This window comes from Anoplolepis gracilipes, chromosome 3 (assembly GCF_047496725.1).
Source record: "Anoplolepis gracilipes chromosome 3, ASM4749672v1, whole genome shotgun sequence".
Classification (NCBI taxonomy): domain Eukaryota; kingdom Metazoa; phylum Arthropoda; class Insecta; order Hymenoptera; family Formicidae; genus Anoplolepis; species Anoplolepis gracilipes.
This window is the reverse complement of record NC_132972.1, coordinates 9,293,220-9,319,024: the sequence shown is the minus strand read 5'-3', so window position 1 is coordinate 9,319,024 and position 25,805 is coordinate 9,293,220. Positions and strand designations below refer to the sequence as shown.

Genomic DNA, 25,805 nt, shown 5'->3' with positions numbered 1-25,805 from the left:
TGCGGTGGTTGTCGATGAAGGACACGAGACGCGCTATCAATTAGCCTTCGATTTGGTTCTAGACGAATTCGCGCGTGCGCGCCGGCATTCGTGGCTAACAATGCGTGGTGACGTTGTGTGTTTGTTGTTTTCTTTGTAGAGCGAGCCGCGGGAGACGCCGTCGCGGGTGGCGACGACGACGCCGACGCCGTTTCTGCTAGCGGCGTCGCCGAGCTCGTCCCGGACGACGATTACGGTCAGTCCGGCGCTGCGGCGGACGCCGGCCTCTTGTTTCGCTGTAGAATTTGTTGGAAGGGTTTCAAGCACCCGATGTCGTTGACACTGCACAAGGATTTGCACACAGGCCAGACGAGGTGTCCGATTTGCCAGCGCATCTTCAGTCGAAGTTACGACATGAAGGCACACTTGCTGCGCATCCACAAGCGTCAACACACGTTCAGTGTGTTCGATGCAAAATCGAATTTTCGAAAGTGATGATGACTCTCTTTTCCCTCTTTCCTCCACCCCCCTGGGCTTCTTTTCCAGTCTGTTCGATCGTTCCTTCACGACAGTTTTATGTGTGAAATATCTCATTGTCAGGAGAAAATATTGTAATGACAGATTTCTTGTGGTACTTAGCCAAAATTAGCAGATGTATTCTAAGAGTATTTGACGAAATGAAAGTTAAACAAGGTATAATTAAGTTTCAACATAGCGCAAATAATACAATATACAAGGATATATTAGATAGTTTCAAATGGAATTTAACAAGAGCTTAATTTTTAATCTGATATGTGTTTGTTGTCAAACATACTTCGACCGAGGATATTATACAAAATTAAAATATATTAAATATATAACATTAGTAATTGAGAATGAAAGGACAAGCGAGAGATGTACTTTTATTAATTAAAACAAAGAGATTAAAATTATAGTTAAGAAAGAAACAAGATAAATAGATTTACTTGTTTAGCCAAAAATTCTTATGAGTCATAACAGTATTAACATATCAGACCAAATCAGTATTTCAATAAAATCGTGCAAAAACTATTCTCGAATTAAATATACAGAGCATCCATGAACATATACGCAGTGTAATGGTGTGAAATATATGTCTGTTGTAGAGTCATTAAAAGATTTGGTATTCTACCTAACGAGATGTCCACTGACTACTAAATACCTAGGAGATACTAATTATCTGGAAGATGAGGATTATGATAGATCTCCGAGTTACAGTGTAACATGGAATATATCACATCATAAGATTAAAAAAAAGAAGGGTCCAGCTAAACAAGTAAGGCGACCCTGTCAGGAATGTTACGAGAATACGTCAGTATTTAAAAAACCCTTTGTTACAACATTTTGTAATGATTGCGTCGGTAAACCTCACTTATGTCTGCGTTGCTTCAATACAATACATCGAATTACGTCCGATGATTAAAAACTTTCATTACACAATTTTTTTTACAAAGAAAGCAAATATTCCATGATTCGCTGGCGCATATATTTCAGGAAATCTTTTTAGGAGATCGTTCAAATATTTATGAAATATTTTTTATTTTTTATAATAAATCGATTTTATGAATGTAAATATATGCATATTTATGCATATTTTTATTATATTTTGTATCGAATCATATGCGTATGATTATACACCACAGCAGTGAACATGTTAATATCAAAAAGATGTTTCGTTGAATAATAGTTCCATTGATTTTGTGGCAAAGAAAAATTTATTTTAGATTACTCGAAAAATCTAGTAATTAAATCTTAATTACTCATTTTGCATACAAGAAAGATAAAAATAGATTCGGTATTGGGTGAAATTGAAAATTAATACGTAGTGTTACATAAGTATTGCAAAAAATTCTAACAATTTCGAAAATATTGTTTATGTTATCATTTATGAAAATGAATTATTAAAATATAATCGATTACTTCATACAATTTAAAAATTATAGAAAAATGGCTTAAAGGAGCTTGAATAAAAGATTTCTATAATGACGCCAATTTTGCGATAAACGAGATATAATTAAATCAAACATAGTAATTGTATAACATTGTCAGAATAATATAATAAAGGAAATTAATAAATGAAGACATGTGATCAAAACAATTTAAATAGAATAAAATAACGGCGGACGTTTCGACTCGATTATTCAGGTTTTCTTCAGCGCAAAAATTACTTAAAACATACATGGATATGTTAAAAAAAACGAACATTAAACATAGATTAGAAGTTTAGCGTTATTAGAATTTTCAAAAATATGACAATTATATGAGACATATTGGTCCTCCTAACAATCGAATTAGAGAGAGCCAATGTATTATTTGGAAAATGTTGTCTATTTTTATATTCCCGACTGCGTGCGTTCATTGCGACTCCGCTTTTTTCCAACATATTACGCTAAACTTCTAATCTATGTTTAATGTTCGTTTTTTCTAACATATCCATGTATATTTTAAGTAATTTTTGCGCTGAAGAAAACCCGAATAGAATCGAGTCGAAACGTCCGACGTTATTTTATTCTATTTAAATTGTTTTAAATTGTTTTGATCACATGTCTTCATTTATTAATTTCCTTTATTATATTATTCTGACAATGTTATACAATTACTATGTTTGATTTAATTACATCTCGTTTATCGCAAAATTGGCGTCATTATAGGAATCTTTTATTCAAGCTCCTTTAAGCCATTTTTCTATAATTTTTGAATTATTAAAAGTTTTATTTTATTTTTACGTTATATAAGAGCTTGAAAGATCTTGCCAAATAAGTTTAATATAAATAAAATTAAATTATTATACTTATGGGACACTTTTTACGATTGGAAAAATTTGTATTAATGACGTGCCATGAATTAGAGACGTTAAGGATATATCGAATTTTATTAGTTTAGGTTTTTAGATAGTTGCTTTTATATATAAAGAGCCCCTTGTGACATTTAAAACTGCAAGACTGTTAAATACGTAATACGTAATTAATACCTGTAAAATGCGAAATATTTTGTTGTCTGTCATTATCGATTTTTTTATCATAAATTTTGATTGACATTATATATATACTAATCTCTTTTCTCGCTGCACATTTAGTCCTAAATTGTTGTGACTGTTTTTGGAATTTAATTTGTATGAATATTGCATTTAATATAAATATGTAATATATTTGTTCTATTTAGTTCTAGATGTGTAATGAGAGAATAAGAATTATATTTTACAACTCTATATTATACAAACATATATTTTCACAAAGCAAAGGCGCGAATATTCACAGATATTATTAATAGATCTTACATTACAATTGCTTGGAATGAATGCATTGTGTACGTATGTTTGTCGAAGTGTTGCTGTTATCCCACGTGCATCTATAATGATTGTGCGTCGCGCGTTCTGAGGTTTTATTTGTATGTTTAATTAGCATTACTTACATGTTTCATGAATTTTGTAATACGACATATTTGCGCGTTATCGCATTTTCGATTTTCGATCAATACTCGATATGATCGAGTAACATTGCGAGTTTCTAATAAAAATACTACAAAAAAAAAACATTTGTCATGCCTCTTGTGTCAGAGCGATAAGCAAACTATTGTAAATCTGTCATAATGACGATATTATATTAATAACACTAATTGGAATAATAATATACAACGAGCGACAAATTAAGGAAAAATCTGCAGATTGCTCAAAACAATTTGCCATTAGAATTCCAATGTTACAATTTTGTACGGAAGAATATACATATATGTCCCTTTATATTAGGTTACAACAGAAATAGAACTTCGCATGAATCTCAAATATCCGCAAGCTTTTTGACATTTTGGCACTCCCAAAAAATTCTCCTTTTCGTTTCTGGCTGGAAGCTTCATTGCTTATGGGGACTATATCTACTTACATACATTAGTTATGAATTTTTAACACAGAATATCCCGATTATATCAATGAAACGGTACACATACTCGACACAGAATGCGTTGGCGAGTATAACATAAAGGGGCGACCCGTTAATATAATCCAATATGATAAATAGAAATAAATTTTTCAGACATATTTTAATTTAATTCTCATCATTTTTTATAAATTCAAGAATATTATGAGCGAATCACAGTTCTATAGTAAACTATTAATTATAATCAGTAGGTTTTTCTTGAAATTTTTTTTAGAAACAATTTTTTTTACAAAGATCGGTATGAATTTATTTATAATTATTATTGTATAATTCGACAATTTAAATACGGTAAATTAATTTGTTGCAAGATATATTTACACATTCTCAATGGATATCTCTTTTGTAATATTACATGTAAATTTTTATGAAAGATGGGTCGTCCCTCCTATTTTTTCGAAAATGCCCCTGACGGCCTGAGACCAAACTTTCACCTTGCTACGAGTAAATCACGTTTTAGTGCATACAATATATTCAACTTCTAAAGTTGATTCATATCTATATTCAGCTGTGTTCTTATAAACACACACCCGTATGTTATATCTATTTCATTCAAATAAACTTCAGCATCTTTGACTTTTGGATAATCTTTATATATCTAAAAAAAATTTTAGATTGCAAAATCTCTAAATGTTTTAAATTTTAAATTTTAGTTTCTTATTATACATATATATTATGTTTTTCAGAGTAATGTTATATTGTATCTAACCAAATTTTGATAAATGATGATTTATGTATTATATATTATGTATTATTACTGGAATAATATCTATTCTTTTCGTCTTTTTCAATAATTTTATTGCTTTAAATATCATTTTAATCATTTAAATATCATTTTATCATTACCATTTTCTCTCTAAAATTTTAAAAAGACTTATCTTTGACATTTTGGTTGATGCAATATTTGATTCACATATTATGTTATGTATTTTAATTGTTTATTATTTAATTTGATTCACATAGTATGTTATTATTTCCAGTCCAATATGCAGCTAATACTTTAGTACTTTAATTTCACACACACACACACACACACACACACACACACACACACACACATATATATATATATAAATTATTATATAATCCTCACGTAATCCTATAAGACGAAATTTATCGATGCTGGTGTGTGCTTATCGGGGTTGTCTCACTATCGTATATATCGCGCGCTGAAAGAAATAATAACCAACACACAAAAACAACGGGAATCGCGAATTTACGAAGCACGAAAAAAGACAAGAAAATATAGGGAAAAAAAACATGTCCCCGCGCGCACGACGAAACTATTACATAAAAGTATGAGACCGTGTGTGTATGGGAAACACTTTGGATTGTGTGCGCAGAATCAGAGCACAATTACGGGAAGCATCAACCGCAACCGCAACAACAACTGCAACAACAGCACGCGAGCCTCGTTCTCGACGGGGTCAGGCGCAGGTCTAAGCTGCACTACATGGTGGAAAGCGGTCGCTGGGTGTGCGACGTCTGCGGGCGAACCTACAATCGTGGCGATTCCCTTGCCCACCATCGCAGTATACACAGGGGCGACACGATCTGTCCGATCTGTCAAGTCGTCTTCACGCGAAAGTACACTATGCGCTGCCACATGGTGAACGTGCACGGAGTCAAGTAACCGTTCAAACGGCCGTGAACGTTGCGTATTCGAGTATTTGGTAGAGAAACTCGGTGAAGGATGAATCAGGGTCTTCGTCGTGTAGACTTGGACAGATGTTTCAGCATATGTCATCCGCGAGAAACTAGATCGAGGAATTTAAGATGTATCTTCTATAGGTGTTCGTGTTATTGCATAGATATAGAGATGTAGAGAGGAAAATATTTTTCTTCTACACACATATGAACATATACCATAAGTTATATCGTGTACGAATGATAATTACGTTGGTAAAAACATAATGTATTTATTTCGATTTTTGACGAAATGCTAATCTGGTTGTTCGCGGATGATAGTTAAATTACATTTGTCTGGAGGATAAAGATTTGAGTTCTTAAATAATTGGAATGTTATACAAAATAATTGTGAAGTGTTGTATCTTGAGATTCTTGATATTTCTAGGATTTATGAAAGTTATATCTTGATTTCCAAATATGTGTATCAATGGGTTTTTTTCTTTTTACATATTGACATTATGTCCAAATCTTTTCTCGCGAGCGATTTTTCGTTGTTTTATTTTTCATTCGATGCGTTTTAATATCAATCGAATGGATTCAAGCACATTCTTCATTCCATAAATAATGATGTACATAATGATTTTATACACAACTGTTTATTATCATTGACTAGTATTATTGACTATTATTTTGATGGTTTTATATTTTAATCAATTTTTATACTGCATACATTTTTGAAAAGATTTAGAAACTCAATTTTTTGACTATTTTTGTTATCGCGTGTAAGATTACAAGTTTATTGCTTTTTAAATACAAGAATTTTCTCATCGTTTATCCTTAACTGATAGTTGTATAATGTACGAAGTGTTCAATTTTTTCATAAGTAATTATATATTTTTTTATGTACGAAGTTCAAACACGAAAAAAGGCAAGCATCGTGAAATGAGAGTACTTTAAAAGAGAGAGAAAGGATAGTTTTTGTCTAATTTTTAAATTTTCTAAGCAAAAAAAGATTACGAAAATAAGAATTTATAAAGCTCTTAAATAAAATTAATAATGTCACGGAGAAAGGCAATAGGAGCCAATGCAGGGTGTAAAGGTACAATAAAAACTCAAATTTATTTTAATAAAAAAAATTTTTATTTAAACGTTCAAAAAATTAGTGTGGTTTCAATTCTTTTTTTATGAATTATATCCTGCAAAAAGAATCAACATTAGTAAACTTTTAACATCAATATTCGTGTACTAAGGCTCTTATTCAATAAAAAGAAATAAAGTTTCGGTCACTTTTTGCATAAGTTTATCTGTATCCTTCCAAAGATGAGAAGAGTTTAAGATTTATATAATACATATATATGTATGAATAAAGGTAGACTAAAGACTGTCCTTCTCTTTCTTCGGTAAATGAAGCTTGAAATACGTGTAGTACTTAAATATAACAAAAATATTATAGTCTATCTTATCGAAACTAATCATATTATTGTTTTTTTATCGAGCGATCTCGATTAACTGTACAATGGGGGATTACTATACTATTATAGTCGCTATACTTGGCGAAATCAGAATATTCATAAATGCATTATCAATGAACAGTCTGTATGTAACTTCCTTAGTCTTTCACTCGTGTACAATTTATTTAGAAGATGGTTTTCCTCTGACCCTTCCAAATAATACAAAATCTATGCATTAAATGTAATTTATGTACAATATTTATGAGATACAGTTATCATACGTTGACGTCATATGTATAAAAGCTGTCATTTATGTGGCTGTCATATTTCTGTCTCAGCGCGGAACTTACAATTAGATAACTGTCGATCCTAGTTGGATCGATGATTTTATCGTCGTATTAATTGATGTGACTTATCTATTGATAATAACTTGTAAAAACATCGATATAGAGAGGGAATAAATTCTCGGTGTGTACATAATTTAATTTGCAACATGTACTCTTTGACAATCATATGACATGCAATTTCTCTCATTGTACGCGATAGTAATGATTGACGTACAATTGACGTATTTTTAACAAACCTGTTATGTCCCGTTACGAACAAATTATTATTTTTTTTTTCATTATTCATTTTATTGTTATTTCTCATACTATGACTTATATATTTTATTGGGGGAATAATTTACTCCGATTCAGAAATTAGTGTTCTAGTAAAGATTGACATATGATAAATACTTCTTTTTAAATACCACCATACATAAGACAAATTTTGAAAATTTTGCCAAAACGAATAAAGCCACTTTCGATCATCGTTCGGATTTTACTTAAGTCTTTCTAAAAGTGATTTACAGCGTTAGAGAATTTTATTAATTTACAATATGAAAAATTTATCCGTAGTCAAAATACCATACTATATGTAAATTATGACGTAGCTGTAGAATATGTAAGACGTGCGAAGTGCCGGGTTATACATTTCTTTTGTACTTTGCATTCTGGAAATAAAGCGATGACGAAAACTGTACGTGTGTCCTTTGGGCCGCGAGGAGTGCATTATTTTCTCATTGCATGGAACAACGCTTTTCGGAATCTTCCGAAAATCTTCGATCTACGAATGCACTAAGATTTCGATATAATAATAAAATTCTTATTTTGCGATAAAAAATTTAATTAAGAAAGAAATTAATTCACTCAAGCATCCAAATATATATATGATACTTATAATAATTATATATATTATATATTTTTGTAGTATTTTTTTATATTTAACATATAATTTATTGGGTAAAAAAGGAAAAATGTTAATAAGGAAATTTTACTTTAGAATATTGAAAAAAAGATAATAAAAATCTTAATTTTTTTTTTATGTTTATTATAACGAAATTTAACATAATTTCTAGCGATAGAAAATATCTTATCATAGAATATATTTATCTTATTATAGAATGTATTTAAATATATACTTTTATACATAATTTCTATTAGAAAGTTAGCAAACATACATTTCTTTAAACATATGAATGTCATAATTGTCAATTATACAAATTGTCAATTCCTCCCGCATGACACGTCGCCTTACATGTGCCAAAATATAGTCGCGTATGCGACCCACGTTCGATTAATAGCAATTCAAAGGAATACATATGATTGTCGGTTCACTGCAAGAAACATGCGATTAGCAGTATATCTCGTGCCCTAAACTTTGGACCCGATATTCGGCTTCCAATCACGATTTACAAATTAGATCTCGCCCGAATTATGTCTATGTGTGTTGTGCATGAATATTGAACATTTTGTATATTTGTATTTGTTCTGTTTCCGTTTTCTTTCGCTGTTGTTCATATTATGCCGTTATATTCACAGTTCACAGTAGCATGGCTGCTCCGAGAGTATTATAATTATAATTACTGCGTATGTTGTCATTCTCGTGATTGCTGTCTCTTTATCTATCTTTCTCTCTCTTGCTCCTGTTTGTAAGTCTCATCGTGTGCGTTGCCTTTCTTCTTTTTTTTTTGTCATTGCTACTGCTGTTATTCTCTTGCGAGAGATTCGAGTGAGCGAGTGAAAAAGTAGGTAGAGAAACGAAAGTGAGACGCGAAATTTGCTACTGACATGCGATTTTTTTAATGTTCTTTCTATTCTTTTTTTAATTATCGAAGACACTTTTGTACTCGCAGTGTCGCGTGTCGTGATCCACGACGAGACATAATTGAATTTTTAATCGGTGAATTTATAAAGTAAAACACGGAAAAAAGTGTAAATTTGGTAAAAATGCTGCGAGAAAAATTCGTTTCCATTTTAATTAATCTCGGAAAGCATAAATATATCTATACAATATGTACGAAAATTATTTGCATTTAACACTTATTGTTCATAAGTATTAGGGTCCTTTTAACATAAAATTTTGTTAGTCGCATGGAATTTAAATACAAAATGTCACGTTTTGCGAATCGTGAGAGTAATCGAGTACAAATCAGTAATAATCGACAGCGTGTCGCAGAGAATCTAGATAGGACCCCGAGAGAGCGAAAAGCGAGGGGGTCCGACTCGCGCGTATCCGGGCTCGCGCGTGCCCGGCCACGACGTAGCATGAACGTTTGTGTCTGATTTAGATTCACACACGGTGGTCATCGAACATCCGTCGCACTCGTGCAAACTCTGCGGTAAATCGTTTTGGAATCGGGACTCGATGTATAAACACATGAATATGCACAAGGGTACTACCCAGTGCCCGGTGTGCCACAAAGTGCTCAGCCGCACCACGCACATGAAGCGCCACTTGAAGAACCGCCACCGCTGGGTCGACGGGACTACGGCAACCGCGGCCGCGGGGATGGCCTCGGCAGGCGGCGTCGAGACGCCGGCGCCGATCTCCGTGTCGTCGACTGCCCAGGCAATCGGTCAGCAGAACGCCGGCAGTCCGTCGAGCATCGACGCGAACGCGACCTATACCACGATACGCATTAGGGAGAGCAGCGTGGAAAGAATCACCTCTAGTCCTATTCCTTAGTGCGAAGATGATCTACCAAAGAAAGAATCCCGTCGACGCAAGGGAGGATAGATATCCTTATCGTTATCCGACTTTTTTATTGTCGGTCAATCAATGGTGTATAATTTTTAGAACGTGCCACATTTTCCTTTGGTTTAATTTCATTAGTTGTTGCAATTGTCAACATTCTTTCGAAGAGAGTAATCGGTAATTCGTTGGATTTGGAAACGAACGAAAATTCAATTGACGATTATTCGTTTTAATTTATTGAAAGTAAAGATTAAGAGAAAGAAAATACATAATAAATTTTTAATTTCAAGTAATGAATTCTTTTGACATATAAAACTATTAAAATTTACTTTAATAACAAAAGATATTAATTTATGTAATTATATAATTTATATACAATGTATATTTTGATATAATTTATATAATTAATATGTTAATGTTAATATGTTAAAATATCATATTTTGATAAAGTCAATTTTTATGACGCGTTTGAGATTCGCTTTAATTTTATGTGTATTAATAACTGCAGTTATAATCGATCAGACTGAAGTGAAATAATTATCATTGGCTGAAATAATAAGAAAGACAAGTACATAATTTATCGCAGTAAAACTCTCGCGAATAGATCAGACAACGAGACAAAGAGAAGCCGGAGAAGACAGGAAAAAAATAGATTGTGTAAATAAAATATAGAAATTCTATTACAATTTAATATTTAATAGACATAGGTGCAATTTATATGCGTCGGAATCAATATTACGCGAAAGAACCGATTTTTTTACAACAATTTTTTATAAAAAGCTAAAGTTTTCGTTCCTGTTTCTAAAGCAGCGAATCCGATAAGTGTTTGCGGATAATTTACAATCGTGCTAATTGCAATTGTAATAAGACAATATCTGCTCGCATAATATATACACGTAGAATATTATATTTACTAAATTAATTTTAACGAGCAGTTTTCTTTCTTTTTTTTTCTCTTTTGATATAGTCCAATTTGTGTGCCATATTTTTCGCGTTTCTCGGATTTAATTGTTATGTGGTATAATCGATCGTGTTTTTCATCAAAGAAAGATAGACTTATGAAAATTGTAGCACATGATTATTTGCTGTGACGTTAATGTATTGTTAACAACGAGCCTATTCTACTCTAGTCGTCGACGAGGAACCTATATTATGCCTGTCTTAAATTTCACACCCTAGTCATTTGTACACATACATATATGTGTATGTATATGTATCTATATGTGTATAATGCACATGAAAAGAAATACGACATTTACATACAAACACAAACATACACATACACATAATATACACGTATATATGAAAACACATTTTAGTAACCAAAGACACGAAGGGAAAACAGAAATGATTTATTTTATCTAGTCAAATTTGAGTTCAGTACTTAATAGCGTAAGGAGGAATGTGCATTTTTTTCGTGCAATTGATACATTTCAGCGATTAGTTCTATCAGATAATCGATCTGAATGATCGATTGCCAAGGATCCTACTTACGCGATCATGGTAAAATTTTTCTATCGAATCTTTTATCTCTGAAAAAAATTTCTTTCAATAAAATTGAACAGAAGAGAAATAAATACAATTAATGAATTTTTCTTTATTTTCCTAGAAAAGAACTGAGTAAGGACATCAAAATCAATACGAGCTTGTAAACGCTGGTATACATGCTATAAAGTATATATTTACAATACAATTTTTATAATATTTAGATCTCTGCAGCTGTTTGCATTAATTGATCCTGAGCATAATTTATTTATGATTCAAAATCAATCGAGTAATGAATCATATTATATAAGAAGATATGAGTTTTATTTAATTAATTATTAAAGCTTTGACTGAAGAGAACTTTAAAGATTGAAACTAATATCACTGTCAAGAACAACTCATTATTGAAGGCAAACTAAATATGATGAAGAATGTATTGTAAACACTTTCTAAAATGCATAGTATATGTGATAGTATAATATCTACAGCTCGTATTAGTTTTAACATTATCGCTTTGTGTAATACATACATATGATTTTAATTATTAAATATTTGTAAATTAAATATATTTTTTTAATTATATAATATTTTCTCCATATATCTTTTTATTACACGTACAAGTTTTACTTACATATATTAAATAAAAATATACATTAATATATGCAAGCGCATTTTTACCATGATCGATGTGAATAACTGTTGAGATAGCATTCGATTAAGCGTTCTGTGCCATTATTTTTTTAATAATCGTGTCAATGTATCGAAATTCGTGTTTTATGACATCTCGGCGACTGGCTGAGTATTTCACTGAAGTCGACGTGTCTTAATGTTTCTTGGGATCTTTCATCGGTCCTGGATCGCAAATCTTTATACGATATTGATATTACGCATACTCACGCGTGCGTTAGTTTTTAAGGTCTCAGAAACTTGCCAAATATCTAATATATATCTAATATCTAATATATAGTACACTAATTTCATTATATATTATATAGTAGACAATATATATAGTATATATGTATATGTATATATATATATATATATATATATATATATATATATATATATATACTATATATATGGTACAATAATTTGATTTTAGTTTTATTCCTCGAATATTAATATTATACTATATTTCGTTTGTTTATTTTGTTGTCGTTATTGTTTGTTCTATTTTTTTTTTATCAGCTCCGATTTCGTGATATTATACAACGAACGGTGCAATGGGTACATTTCACTTCGCCATAGAGTCGTCGATAGTCACACTTACGTATTTTCGCAATTTTGATATTAAATTAATATATTAATATTTACGATAAAAGAATATATGTCATTATGTTTAATCATAATAATTTATTTACTAACATATTACAATAATGCCCATAAATTTGTAAATAAATTAAACAATTTATTTGAAAAAAAAAAAACACATTTCTATTTTTTTTTATTTTTATAAAAAAATACATATATACGCAACTTTTATAAGAAGAGAGGATTACATTAAATTTATATAAATTATTAAATTAATGACATAAATAATAAATTATAAATTAATGATAAATTATTAAATAATAAATGAATAAATAATAAATAATACTTATGAACTTGTGGACAGTATATCAGGTATATAAATTATAACTACACTATTCTTTTACACTATTCGCTAGAAACGAAATTTAATGAAATATGGTGCAATATATACGTCTGCAAAGTGACTATCGATAAGTGATCTTTCCATAAAGAGGCTATTTTCTGTTTTTAAATAATTATACCCATCTGCATAATGATCTCTTTTTTGAGAATGATGTTTGTCGACATATTAAAGTCGTGAGTATATGTATATCGCTAAATGAAGTGAGAATGTACAAATCGACGCTAGTTTACGAACTAGGAAGTAACTTAGTGCAATTACATCTAGTTCAATTGAGTGTGAATTCACTTTTTTCTTTTTGTAACATTTTTTTTACGATCTAGTGCAATGAGATGAACGGGACTTTAGACTTCATGTTTTATAACTGTTCAAACTAGTTTAGAATCTTTTACTTTGAGCTATATAGAATATTTATGGATATTGAATTACTTTTCATACATCTTGAAAATAAATTTTTAAAAGTGTTTTTCTTTAACAATTATTTTATCAAAAAAAATGTATATTTTAATTTTTAACATTTAAAAATTTTTTTTTATTATAATTAATTGCCACGAAATATAATACAAATAAGAAAAAGAAAAAAGATAGAAAATTTAAAAGAAATCAACTTCCATGTAAACATACTATGTTTAGATGTATAATTTATTGCAATATATAGTGAATTGCAATGATTTGATTAAATTATTTGTCATTGATTGCATAATTTGTTTTATAATATTTAAACTTTGATAGAAGAAGTATACATGAAGCAAAGTTGGGATGCTATTAATTTATGTTTTTTTACATAAAAATCTTCTTTTATTTAAGTTACCCTTCGATATCATTTATTTTTTTTTCGAGGAGCTATAAGAGATTTATATATATATATATATATATATATATATACACGTATATATATTTATATATTTCTTTATTACTAAATTATTAATAATTAATAAATTATATTTATCCGCGTTTTATTTACATATACTTATATACAGATATACGCATATGATGCGCGCGTAAGTGTAATTAATCGAATGACGGTGTTTAGACGTATTTCCACATACACATACACATACACGAACACGAAACTTTATTTTACTACGAAAGGGAAAGCGAATGTGCACATTCCTCAAAAGCCACGAATGCGAAATAAGTACAAGATCGCCAATTAATATTACTCTAAATGAATTGATATTCCCTTAGTTGATTATTTATAAAAGAAGAAAGAGATGAGACATATATATGTATACATAAAGTATAAAAAAAAAATATATATATATTATATATATAATATATCATTACGTAATCCTATGTTTGGCTTATGCAGGCTAATAATGTAAGTGGACATATGTGTGAATAAAGTTGGAAAAAAATATCAATTCACAAAAATAAGACTCTCCTCTTTCCTTCTCGAGAATAATATTATCCGGCTTGCGACATTCGGTTCATCGCTTGAGTCATCCTGTTGATTTTATTTATTTGTGTTTTCCGAGCACAAATTGCACAGATTGCGCGAAATAATGACAGAATGGACCGCTTTGCGCTTTCATTCACGCAACACACACTTGTGTCGAAGAACGTGACACAATTAATTAGACAAATTGCAGCATTTGCACTTCGCGATACCTTCTAATTCACCTAATTCGCAACAACTAAAGCGAATTCAATTACTTACATGTGCTAATTTATGCCGGTGCTTTAGTTAGTTAAATAACACATTGGCATAACAATCATGTCGATTTCATTGTCTTTACGATGTAATTATATAATCGTATTTTGTTACGATGTATATCTGCGATATTATAATGATGTTAACTGTAATATATTTTAGGCGATATTGATGCACTTGTGACGTGTATGTTTTAAGCAGAATTGGGCAGAAAGTACATAATTATTAGTGATTATAGAGTAATTAAATTAATGATTAGTAATTATGACATTGAGTAATCATGATTAATAAATCAAAAAAATAATGTAAAATTATTAATTAAAGACCATGTATGTCATACTTCGATACAAAATTTACAAATTAAAAATTTTAAAAATTTAGATTAATTGTATTATATGTATACAGTAGAAATTTAGTAATTTATCTAATTTCGATAAGTTTAGTAAGTTTTATTCGAGAATAATCTTTCAAATCATTTTATGATTACTGACTTCATAATTGCTTTAATTATAATTTATTTAAGATAATTAATTACGTGAAAATAATCACAGAAATAATCTAGCCCAAAATTGCTTCCAAGGATTAAGAGTCGTAAAAGTTGATGGGAGATGCGATATCATGCATGGCAGTGCTAACTGTTGTACTGTATATAGTGACTGAATCCGTCGCTAATTTGATTGGCAGTATTAATTAAGCTCAGTGAGAGCCGATCGAAGAGAGCAATTTACACGTACACAAACACTTCGAGGAGGATCATCAGTCGATCGCGCGCTCTTTCGAGGGCGTCCTACTCGGCGCCTGCTAACACATCGGCCAATACAGTGCACGTTGACCCTACACTGAATATGGATTAAATGTGGATCATTAAACGCGCGTTCCTCGACACATTGGAGCAGATTGCGCGATCTTAACCCTTTACCTGCGTGGATAATTTCACCCGATTCCCCACGAGGCCAGCAAATTGGAAAGAGCATAGTAAAAATACTTTTACATGGCTCTATTTAACGACGGGGATAGCGAAATAAGTTCGAAACCCTCTTACGCGATCGCTAAACATGATTGGCGATCTCTTTTCATGTAGTAATAAAATTTTACAATAATTCTGCAATTTGAGTAACAATTAAATTTTAGAAACGATTCAGTGCTATGAATTTATGATAGTGGTGGCTTATCAGATTTATCATTTAGAGTTGCGAGATAAAGGGTTGAAGTTCGCGCTTCGAGATCTTACACAGTTCGTCACCAGAGTCTCACCAGTAATCGACTGACGATCCCCTCGCAATGAATGGCCTGTGTTAACGTGTTCCCCCTCCTCCTCCCTCCTCCGTAATTCCGTTTCCCCTTCCTGTTCTCCCGTTCTCCACACCTGTAAGTCTACCTTTCCTGACTGTGATTCCGTTGATAATTGATGATGAGGAACCGGCGGGTCACGTGGCTGTGTTAATGTGTTGCAGGGGGGGTGGGACGCAATCGGAAGCACGTTGGCGATACAACTGGTCAGGTGGTGATGCAAGGCCCGGGGCGTTTTCCGTGCCGGCTCTGCGGAAACGTTTACAGGCACCTTGCTTCGCTGACCCAGCACCTCGAAGTGCATCGCAACCAGACTACCTGCATCGTCTGCCACACCACTCTCAGTCGTAGAACCGACCTGCGGCGTCACATGCGTCTGAAACACCAAATACCCTGGCAAAAAACGATCCACAGGCAGCGCAGCCCGAAAAGCGAATTGGACTCGTAGATAACGCGCATCGCACACTATTTCGAGAAAATAGATATCGATCGTCGTGGAGATTATTGAACGTCGTATTGACTCCGCGATATTTGCGTTTGCTTGTACGAGAGTTCGCTGTGTCGATCGCGGCGGTGCCCCTCGTCACCTTAATACTACGCGTTCGAATTTCTCTTCCATGTTTTTATAATCTTGCGAATAACTTGAATCTAAAGGATTTAAATTTTACTTCATAGGAAATATATTGGCATTTTAATTTTGAAATTAAAGATCTTAATTTGTCGGTATAAAAATTAGTAAAGGAATAAGTATCTGTATTTTTTCAACTTTAAACTGATATATTTCGAATCAATTCCTTCGAAACGAGCATTATAGATTCTAGATATTTGACAATAGTGTTAAGATGACGATCGTCTAAGCCATTTGCCATTTTTCAATGAAAGATTATAAGACGAGGCTCTCGCGAGTGAAAACTTATACGCTCCTTTTCTTACTTGTTTCTTCTCTATGATAATTGATCCGTGTATATTAAACTCTCCAAGAAATAACTAGTTTCATTAATCGAATGGTTAATTTTTTTTTTAATTTAAAACAATTTTATTGTGTTAAACCGTGTTATTTTTCAAAAAGTAAAGAAGAAAGTTTATTGTCAGACTCAACGAAATAAACATGATGCGAGACATTGATCTTGCATCTTTTTCTTCCTAACAAATAAAATATTTTATAAAGCATTTTTTTTACGTATGTAATTTTACATTGTTCTTAATTGGAACTCAATTGTTGCCACGAGAGCAGACTGGTTCAATAAGAGTAATAATTTGATTATCTAAATATGCATATTTTAATTTATTCAAAGATCTCTAAGTCTGGCTAATATGATAGATTTCTACTGGAGTATTAAATATTTATATAATCGTAAAATATATATTATGCATCTCTTTGTTGCTGACGCATTTAAATACATTGAGATCCGTAAAATCGTCGGCGATTCGCAGATTCGTTACATTTAACGAGTATAAAAGCGGTGGGTGAATGAAATCGGAGAGCGAATCGAATCAAAATTAAAAATTCATGTCCTAAAATAGGCACGAGAATGAGATATTAAGATAAATGCTTTTTGGTAACCGCAGAAGCGATAGAGCTGTTCGAAGTGCGAATAAAAATAATTTAGCTAGCGATTCTTATATTTATAATTCGATTTAATTTAAAGTTCATCGATTCTGTTCATCCACCGTAGTGTAACTAAATAGAATGTATTTGACATAGGCAGCAATATTCACATGGAGAAATCTCTTTTTTTTTTTTTTATTGTAGAACGCAGTTCTAAAATATATATTGCTGTATATTTCAGATACACTCTGTATTACTGATTTGCTGAGAGATAGCGAATAGTCGCGCTTTGACGTTTAATTTTGCGAGACAGACGATCGGGACGGAGTTTCGCGTTTTCTTTTGACTCGATAATTATCAGCACACGGTCCGCTTGGTCCGTTTAGATGCGTTTCCGCAAGAAAATTGATGTATCTAGCTTTGCTGCGTACACGCGTATTTATCTTCGCTAAGTGTGCAGTTAACGCAGTTAGCGATTATGTTATATTAGCGGATTACGCTTTAGGCGTTTTAAAATGCGAGAATTAAGTGATATGTGTTTAAGGATCTGAGTGTTGTATACGTCACCGATGAACGGAGGTGACTCTATCGCGAGGCCTCTATCAGGATCTCGTACATTTTACAGGATCTTTCCTCGAGCGCAAAATGCGACGACCTAAAAAGGTACCTTATGGTATATGGAAATATCACGTAATGTGCATAATGTTGCTGTACAAAAACATAAGATATACACATCCTCATATATTGAAGATTCTGATGTATAAGAGAATCAGAAACGCTTCTCTGAGAATTTTTATGGTAAAAAAATCCCGCATAAAAGGAAAAAATTTCTCGCGCAAAAAAAGATCTCTCGCGTTTGTAAGAATCTTTTCAATTCAGCAAAGTCTCGTATTTTCATATAGAGCCTGGCTAGCTATAGAGTCGCCTCTCCTCCGGATTAATGAATCGGCGATCTTAAAGAATTCTAGTCATTATTATACGAGACATTAGACTATCCAGATCTCTATCGCTCGTTCACACAGGATTCTATAACAAATCGAAGTTATTTTTTGATACTCTTCGATACAAACGGGAGCTCTCTCTTTCTCTCTCTCTCTCTCTTTCTCTCTCTCTCTCTCTCTCTCTCTCTCTCTCTCTCTCTCTCTCTCTCTCTCTCTGTTGCGGCCGCTATGTCCTCGCAGGACATCGCTTCGCAATGTTTCAACCCTCGCTCCGTAGCCACGACCCCTGACACGTTACACGGACTCTGTTTACACGTTTATCTACGCCACGTGCCGAATTTCTTTGCGAATGATTCTTGGGTTCGGTGTACGCTTAGAATTATTCGATCGACAACACGATCTTTCATTATCCTGATTGATTTCGTCATTATATTAATTCTAATCCAGCGTCATTTACGTAAAAAAAAAAATTATGCGAGACCACCTTTTCTCTATAATTAAAAATAAAAACAATTATATAAAGACAAGATTTTTTCGACAGGATAACATTGAACGAGATAGCTCGATAATGAAACTTTTAAGTGTACATCGAGCCTCAGCTTCAGCTGTCGAGACAGCGCATAGACAGTGCCTTACACACAAATACCTGGTTTTACATTTTACGCATTGACTTCTTCAGATATTTACCATAGACAAGAATATATCTAGTGATGCAGAGCATCCGGAAAGTAGCCGTTAATTTTGTTACCGGCCTCGTGTAAACATTGTCTCTGTATGAAAGTGCGAAAACAGCGTTTCTCAATATCTTATATATTAATCTTGTGGTTAAACAAAAACAAATTAAGTTGTAAGATATGGATTTAAAAATGGATATTTATCAAGTTTGCTATATATTATCTTTTATAATTTTTTAATCAAAATTTTTTAATTTAAATTGTTTTTTATGAATATATAAATGCTCGAGAATCCATAATATAAATTTCAATTATTCAGCGTAACATGTAAGAAGTATACGATATTAAAAATTGCGAAATATTTATTTAATTTTAATTGACCGAGATTGTACTTTTCAACTTTATAATATATAACACTAAAAAATAATATGTCTAAGAGATTAATATATAATTTAATGTTAGATGAAACGCTGATTTCGACCGATTGCTGATTGCGAACTATGTCATATGTATCCAAAGACAGATCTGAATATAATACGTCACCGTTACCGTTATTGTTGTTATTAAATAAGTAATCTACACATACACACGGGAGCGATTTCGCAAGCGGGGATACCTTATTTTAGCGAGCGCATTCAAGAGTGTTATGCAACAAGTAGTACAATAATTGCGAGTATGTATACGACGCATACGTGCGTACGTCCGCATTTCGTTTCGTTTTCAAGAGTGACATCGCACTTTGCACACCTGACTATTTACTCGTAGGTATAAGTGATCGTAATTATCGTAGTGTTGATCGTAGCACGAGAATGCGCGTCACCGCGCGTTTCTAGAACGAATGCCTCATTTTAACTCATTAAATGCCATTTAAAGGATCGCACTGCGGGATGCAGTTAATTACGTTTTTAAAGCCCTAAATCAAACAATATATAGATAAAATGATATTGTAATATCTGCGATAATAGTTGGCACTTAATGGGTTAATACTACGTCACCGCCGTGAAAGAGTGTACAAGTATTTTTAGCCGTACGTGGCTATCGCGGCGAAACTGTATCAGGGATTCTCAAACTTTGCGAAATTAATCTTAATTCTTAAGTTAAGAAATGTTACACTAATGGTTTAATTTTATGTTTCCTTTGCAGAGAAATCATATAAGAAAATATTAATTTTTTATATGCAGAAGAGCTGTGCTCTCTATAAGCTATGCTTCATGTCACAAAGCAATATTCTATCTTTACAGCAGTAAAAGAGAAATATATAGGATAAAAGAAAAATTAAAATACACACAAATACGTTCCAAACATATCTTTTTAGAAAAGACTTCGCAACAAAATTTAAGCATCTCTGCAACAGATAAATCGCGATGTGTATTTCAAAAGTAAGAAATTGGATACACGAGAAAGATATGAAATACATAAAGAATCAAGACGACTTTCGAAGATAGAAAATCAAGCGGAAAAATGTCAATCTTGAAGTCCGCTTATACGATGAAGCGAAGATAAGCGGAGATAAAAATAAAATTGCTGAGACACATAACGTGAGGTACGACGAGTTGCAAATTGCAGCGAAATGAAGGAGGAAATCTTCGTTCTTATAAGAAATATGCGAAACATGGTTCTGTCTGCTAGACGTGTGTTTGACGTTAAAGTTTTGATGCAAAGATTCAGGTAATTAGTATCTTAGAAAGAAAGATGTAACAGAATTTAGTACTGACAAAAAATATATAGACGTGTATAAACTTATTAAACAGCGAATGCAAAATTTTACCTGTAAAATTCTAGGAGTGATAAAGACATACGAGGCAAAGAATTATTCAAGGAAAATTAATTATTAAATATTATCAATTTTGCATCGCGAAGTCGAATCATCCGAGAGTTCGCAAAGTATCTAAAATAATTTTTAATGGATTATGTAAATTATTAAAAAATTGATATATATCATTAAATTTCAATGATTGAATAAAAATTTTGCGTTTTACACTTTCAGGAAAATTATTTTCCAATTGTCTTTATCGAGCCTAGAAATTTATTGGCAGAATCTCTGCTTTCACATTCTGTATTTTGCGAAAAATTGAGGAAGCTGTCCTACGAAAAAGCTGTTTAACCCTTCGAGACGTAATTTTCCTAAAGGTACTACACATTTTGAAATTCCTATTCGAAAGAATCTACCATACTGTTTAAACGAGGATCTCATAAAATAATGTTTCAGAGTAATATGAATTAGTTATCATCTCTTGGCTCGAATGGGTTAATCTTTTGTAGAAAGAAGACAGCAAATATGTGTATTCGCAGCGGGTTTAGAAATTAACTATAAATATCATGAGACACCATTATCGGTAGCACGAAACATTACGTTCTTTATTCAGGTACGTGTTACGTTCGGTATCGTAATTGTGAGCTTGTAACTTAATTAAAAAAATCGTGTAAGACTATACGCTTTCAGATGTTATCGCAGTAATGTAAATAAAAGAATTTCTGATGGATATATTCGTGTATTCGGAAATTGGTATTTTATAATTGTATTGCATTTTGTCTCCAAGTTAATTGCTCTTAGGATTGTAGTAAATTTCTTTCTTATAAATTTTCCTTTACGTTCATTTTATTAGTTTAATTTTAAATATAATAATATAAAAAAAATTATCTTTTTTTATATTATAACTAAAATTTATAGTAAACACAATTAGTCATTTTTCGGCGAAAATTATGGCAGTTTGCCTTTAATTTTTGACGGCATCAAAAGAGTCATCATCATGAATTCACAAGTCACAAGATAGTGATGATCAGCCAGGACTTATATGGAATCTCATTATGACAAGCAGGTAGTAGAAATTGCATTATATATATTTCACACTTTGCATTATTATTTTAAGAGCAAACAAAAATTATTATTGCGCTTGTAAGTACGATAAAGTTTCGGAATGAATGACAATCGAATGATGAAAAGAGATAATTTAAAAACGAAGCGAAATTAACTACCTATGTGATAATAATGAGAAATGATGTAGTCATTTTTTCTTAATGCAAAAATAATTTTGTGTTCGTGTAAACTAATATCGCTATTCATAGCATTGATGTCTTTGTTAAGATAAATAAATTGATATTAATATTCATCTTTTTTTTATATTTTAACATTATTGAAAAAGTTTTTTAATTTCATTTTATCTACAATTTCTTTCAATTAAAAATTCCCACACTTGAAATTGACGAAGGAACAAGATTTTATATATTATCATCATCAGAACTCTCTACTTTTCGATTATTGTAATTCAACATATATAACAAATAGATATACATAGATGTATTCCTCGAGATATCGCAAATTTCCTGATATGTACTGCGCCTAAGGATAATAATTGGAGTATCGTGTAAGCACAATGCTCATTAAGGTAAACCGAGGAATGCATTTTTAGAATCGTTGAAGACGACACCGACCAGGAGTATTCATACGCCGACGTCGTATTGCGACAAATGTGGCGTTACGTTTACGACGCAGCACGCTCTTCTGCGACACATCACGTCCAAGCACGAGGACTCGCCTAACTCCGCGGTCTACTGCAACATCTGCCAGCGCGTCTTCAAGACCAAATGGAGCCGGGCAACGCATAATAGTAGATACCACAGAAACTGACCTGAGAATCATCGATTTCCGCACGAAATACGGCTGTAATGTTACATCGTATCGTTATATTATTCCTCCAGTAAAGTTATCAGTAAATTGATAGCGGTTCCATCAATATATAAACAATGTCACCATCTCTGCTTATAGAATATCTTGTTATTCTTGTTATTGAAAAAGAATATCAAGTTGATATTCTAGTAATGTTCGTTTTTTTTTAGTTTTTTTTAACTTAAATTGTAATTGTTTATTTTCGAGAAAAAAAAAATTAATTTTGTAATGTTTATTTTTATCAATTTAATAATAAAATGTATAGAAAAAACGTATATTTTATTGGTATATAAAATGTATATAAGAAAAAAAAAATATATATATATATATATATTGATGGAGCATCCTACTGTTAAAATTATTTCTTTATAAAGTGATATATATATGATTTTTAAATTATATAATTGTAAAGAGACTAGATGCATATAAGATTGAAGAAAAAGTAATTTACTAGTATAGTAATGATCAATTTTTATTTAATGTATGGAATATTTATTAAAATCGTAGAAAGCAGTCTTTAAAATAGAATTCAAATTAAGTCTTTTGTACATCTTTTTCTTATTAAAATTACATTTTCTGTAAAATTATTAGTATATAGTATTCTGTGAAATTATAAGTAGGCGAACACACAAGAAAAATAAGGCAGATTTTACATACTTGATGTTTTGCATATACTTATTTTCTTCATATTTGCTAATAGATTATACTGTTTGAAAATTACTAATAATTTCTTTCTTTTATTTAAAGTTGTCATTTTTTTAATCACAATATTTCGAATATGATAAAATAATTAAAATGCGAAATTTAAAAAATAATAGAAAAAGTAACAAAGATCACATATATGTGTATTATTATCTTTTGTTAAATGAAATTAATTTTTATAATAGAAACACTTGTCATATTTTTACGACTAAATTATATTTTATTAAATATTTATTTAGATTATAAAGATCATGTAGATTCTATGTTATTCCATTATATAGAATAATATAGATTCCTCTTTGCGTGCAGATGCGCATAATCAGCAACGAACGTGCTGTTCTCCCATTTTTCCTTCCTATTGATCTCGCATTTATTTAATATCCTCTCATGTTCGTTTATAAACGAGGAATATATTTGTAGCCTCCTCTCAATGCAAGTACCAAATGTAATACCGAACCGCCCTGAACTTTATAATCTTGCGCCGTCTTTTCATCGTTCCTAACACAAAAATATAATATTCATTAATCTTTTGATATACTATTTGCATGTGTTTATTGATTAATGTCTGAATTTTATATGTCAAATAATAAATAAATTTTAAATCAAATTTTGCTTAATGTATAAAATTTACATAATATGTCTTTTTATATATTTTTTATTTAAAAGAAAATGCTATATAAATATATATACATATATATATATATATATATATATATATATTATATATATTTCATTTAAAAATCCTGCGCAAATCTACAGTATATTAACAGTAACACATTATTGTTAAAAGAACAGAAAAAATGGAAATAGAAAGATATATTACTTCTTGACATATTGTAAGTAACTCAACGCTATGAAGAGAGGTAAAGTGTATGTCAAAGGACTTAGAAGTGACGTTACTATTGTATCCATTGTAATTTCTATGCATTACAAGTTGCAGGAATTTCATGTATAATAAAACTTATATATAAAATTTTATGTGTGTGTGTATACATATATATATATATATATATATATACAATTGTAATATTTATACATACATTTGTTTGCCAGAGAATATTAATCGTTGTTGCTGTGGTGGTATTCCTTCCTTCTCTTCTACTCTTTCTTTAATTCTCTCTACTTTGTCAGTAGGTTCTATATCTATTTCAATCTAAAAGAATAATGTCATTATTATTTATACACATATTCATTTAGCATAATTATTTATTAAAATTAAATTTGCATATAAGATATTTCTCTTAAAAATTATATTTAGAAAAAAATAATTAAAACAAGATGAAACTCTCAATGATTTGAATATAGCAACTGTAATTTTCTTGTCGGTTAATATAGATCAGTATTGTCTCAATGATAAAATATTTAAATTATCTATTTTTATAAAACAACATTGTTATATTTTGTAATACTAGTGATATTGTAATTAAATCAATGTTTTGATTTAAAATTTACAAGATTCAGATTTCATATATATGTATATTTATGCACATACAAATTTACGAAAGGTGTCTTCTCATTAAAAATATGACTTTCAAGTTTCATCTTCTCAAAATATAATAATTTCAAAAAATAAACTTAGATATCACATTATTTTCTTTCGATCAACACAACAAAAAGTATCAATGACTCTTGTAATAATAAGATTAATATAATTATAACTCCCGATCGTGCAGAAACTGCGATCACTTGATTTTATAAAATCCTTTGATTTTGAGATACTTGCCTCTTTTCCAGTGAGGGTCTAAAACAAAATTAAAAATTAATATGATAAACCGGCGTGAATTATACGACGTAGCGAATCAGCATAATTACCTTTACTTTTATCAACATTTTTCAGCTATCACTGTTTATGCTAAATTATCGCAATTTTCAGCTATCACCGGCTGAAATTTGCCAACACTACAGAAAGATCAGCGTAAAATTGAACAGCAAAGCAATGATTACTGAAGGAATAATCCAAACCGGCCTAACCAAATTCTAAGTTGTCGGTTGTCGCGCGTGTCGCCGTCTGTTGGCAACGAATGTTACTAACTGATAAAATTTTGTATATATATTTTTAAAGTTTATACATTTCCTTTGCTCATAATTCTATGTCTTAATGTTAACTTATCGCAAGTTTATTTTTATATACACTTTGGTAGAAGAAAATCTTATTTTATTTTATTTTT

The 25,805-nt window shown here is 31.1% G+C and overlaps 2 protein-coding genes across 7 annotated transcripts in view; one reads left to right on the top strand and one right to left on the bottom strand.

The window, feature by feature from the left end:
* Positions 1-23,050, top strand: part of LOC140664103 (uncharacterized) — a 34,115-nt gene extending 11,065 nt beyond the window's left edge. The window contains exons 6-7 of one of the 6 annotated variants that reach the window (XR_012046396.1): positions 16,269-20,029; positions 20,412-21,751. Coding sequence is in view for 5 of the 6 variants with exons in the window: in XM_072888859.1 (XP_072744960.1) it covers positions 9,618-10,015 (398 nt within the window). In the remaining variant the exon portion in view is untranslated. Of the gene's footprint in view, positions 1-1,103; positions 3,654-5,269; positions 8,025-9,617; positions 12,470-16,268; positions 21,752-22,678 lie in introns of those variants that run through there. The other 5 variants (XM_072888865.1, XM_072888863.1, XM_072888859.1 and 2 more) reach the window with 5 other exon arrangements.
* Positions 23,051-23,778: 728 nt separating this feature from the next.
* Nedd8 (Nedd8 ubiquitin like modifier) lies at positions 23,779-25,712 on the bottom strand. The gene is made up of 4 exons (XM_072888870.1): positions 25,450-25,712; positions 25,361-25,378; positions 24,678-24,790; positions 23,779-24,135 (listed from the first exon to the last, which is right to left on the bottom strand). Exons 1-4 carry the CDS (start codon positions 25,465-25,467, stop codon positions 24,033-24,035), a joined length of 252 nt encoding a protein of 83 aa, XP_072744971.1. The 5' UTR covers positions 25,468-25,712; the 3' UTR covers positions 23,779-24,032.
* Between the last annotated feature and the right edge of the window lie 93 nt (positions 25,713-25,805).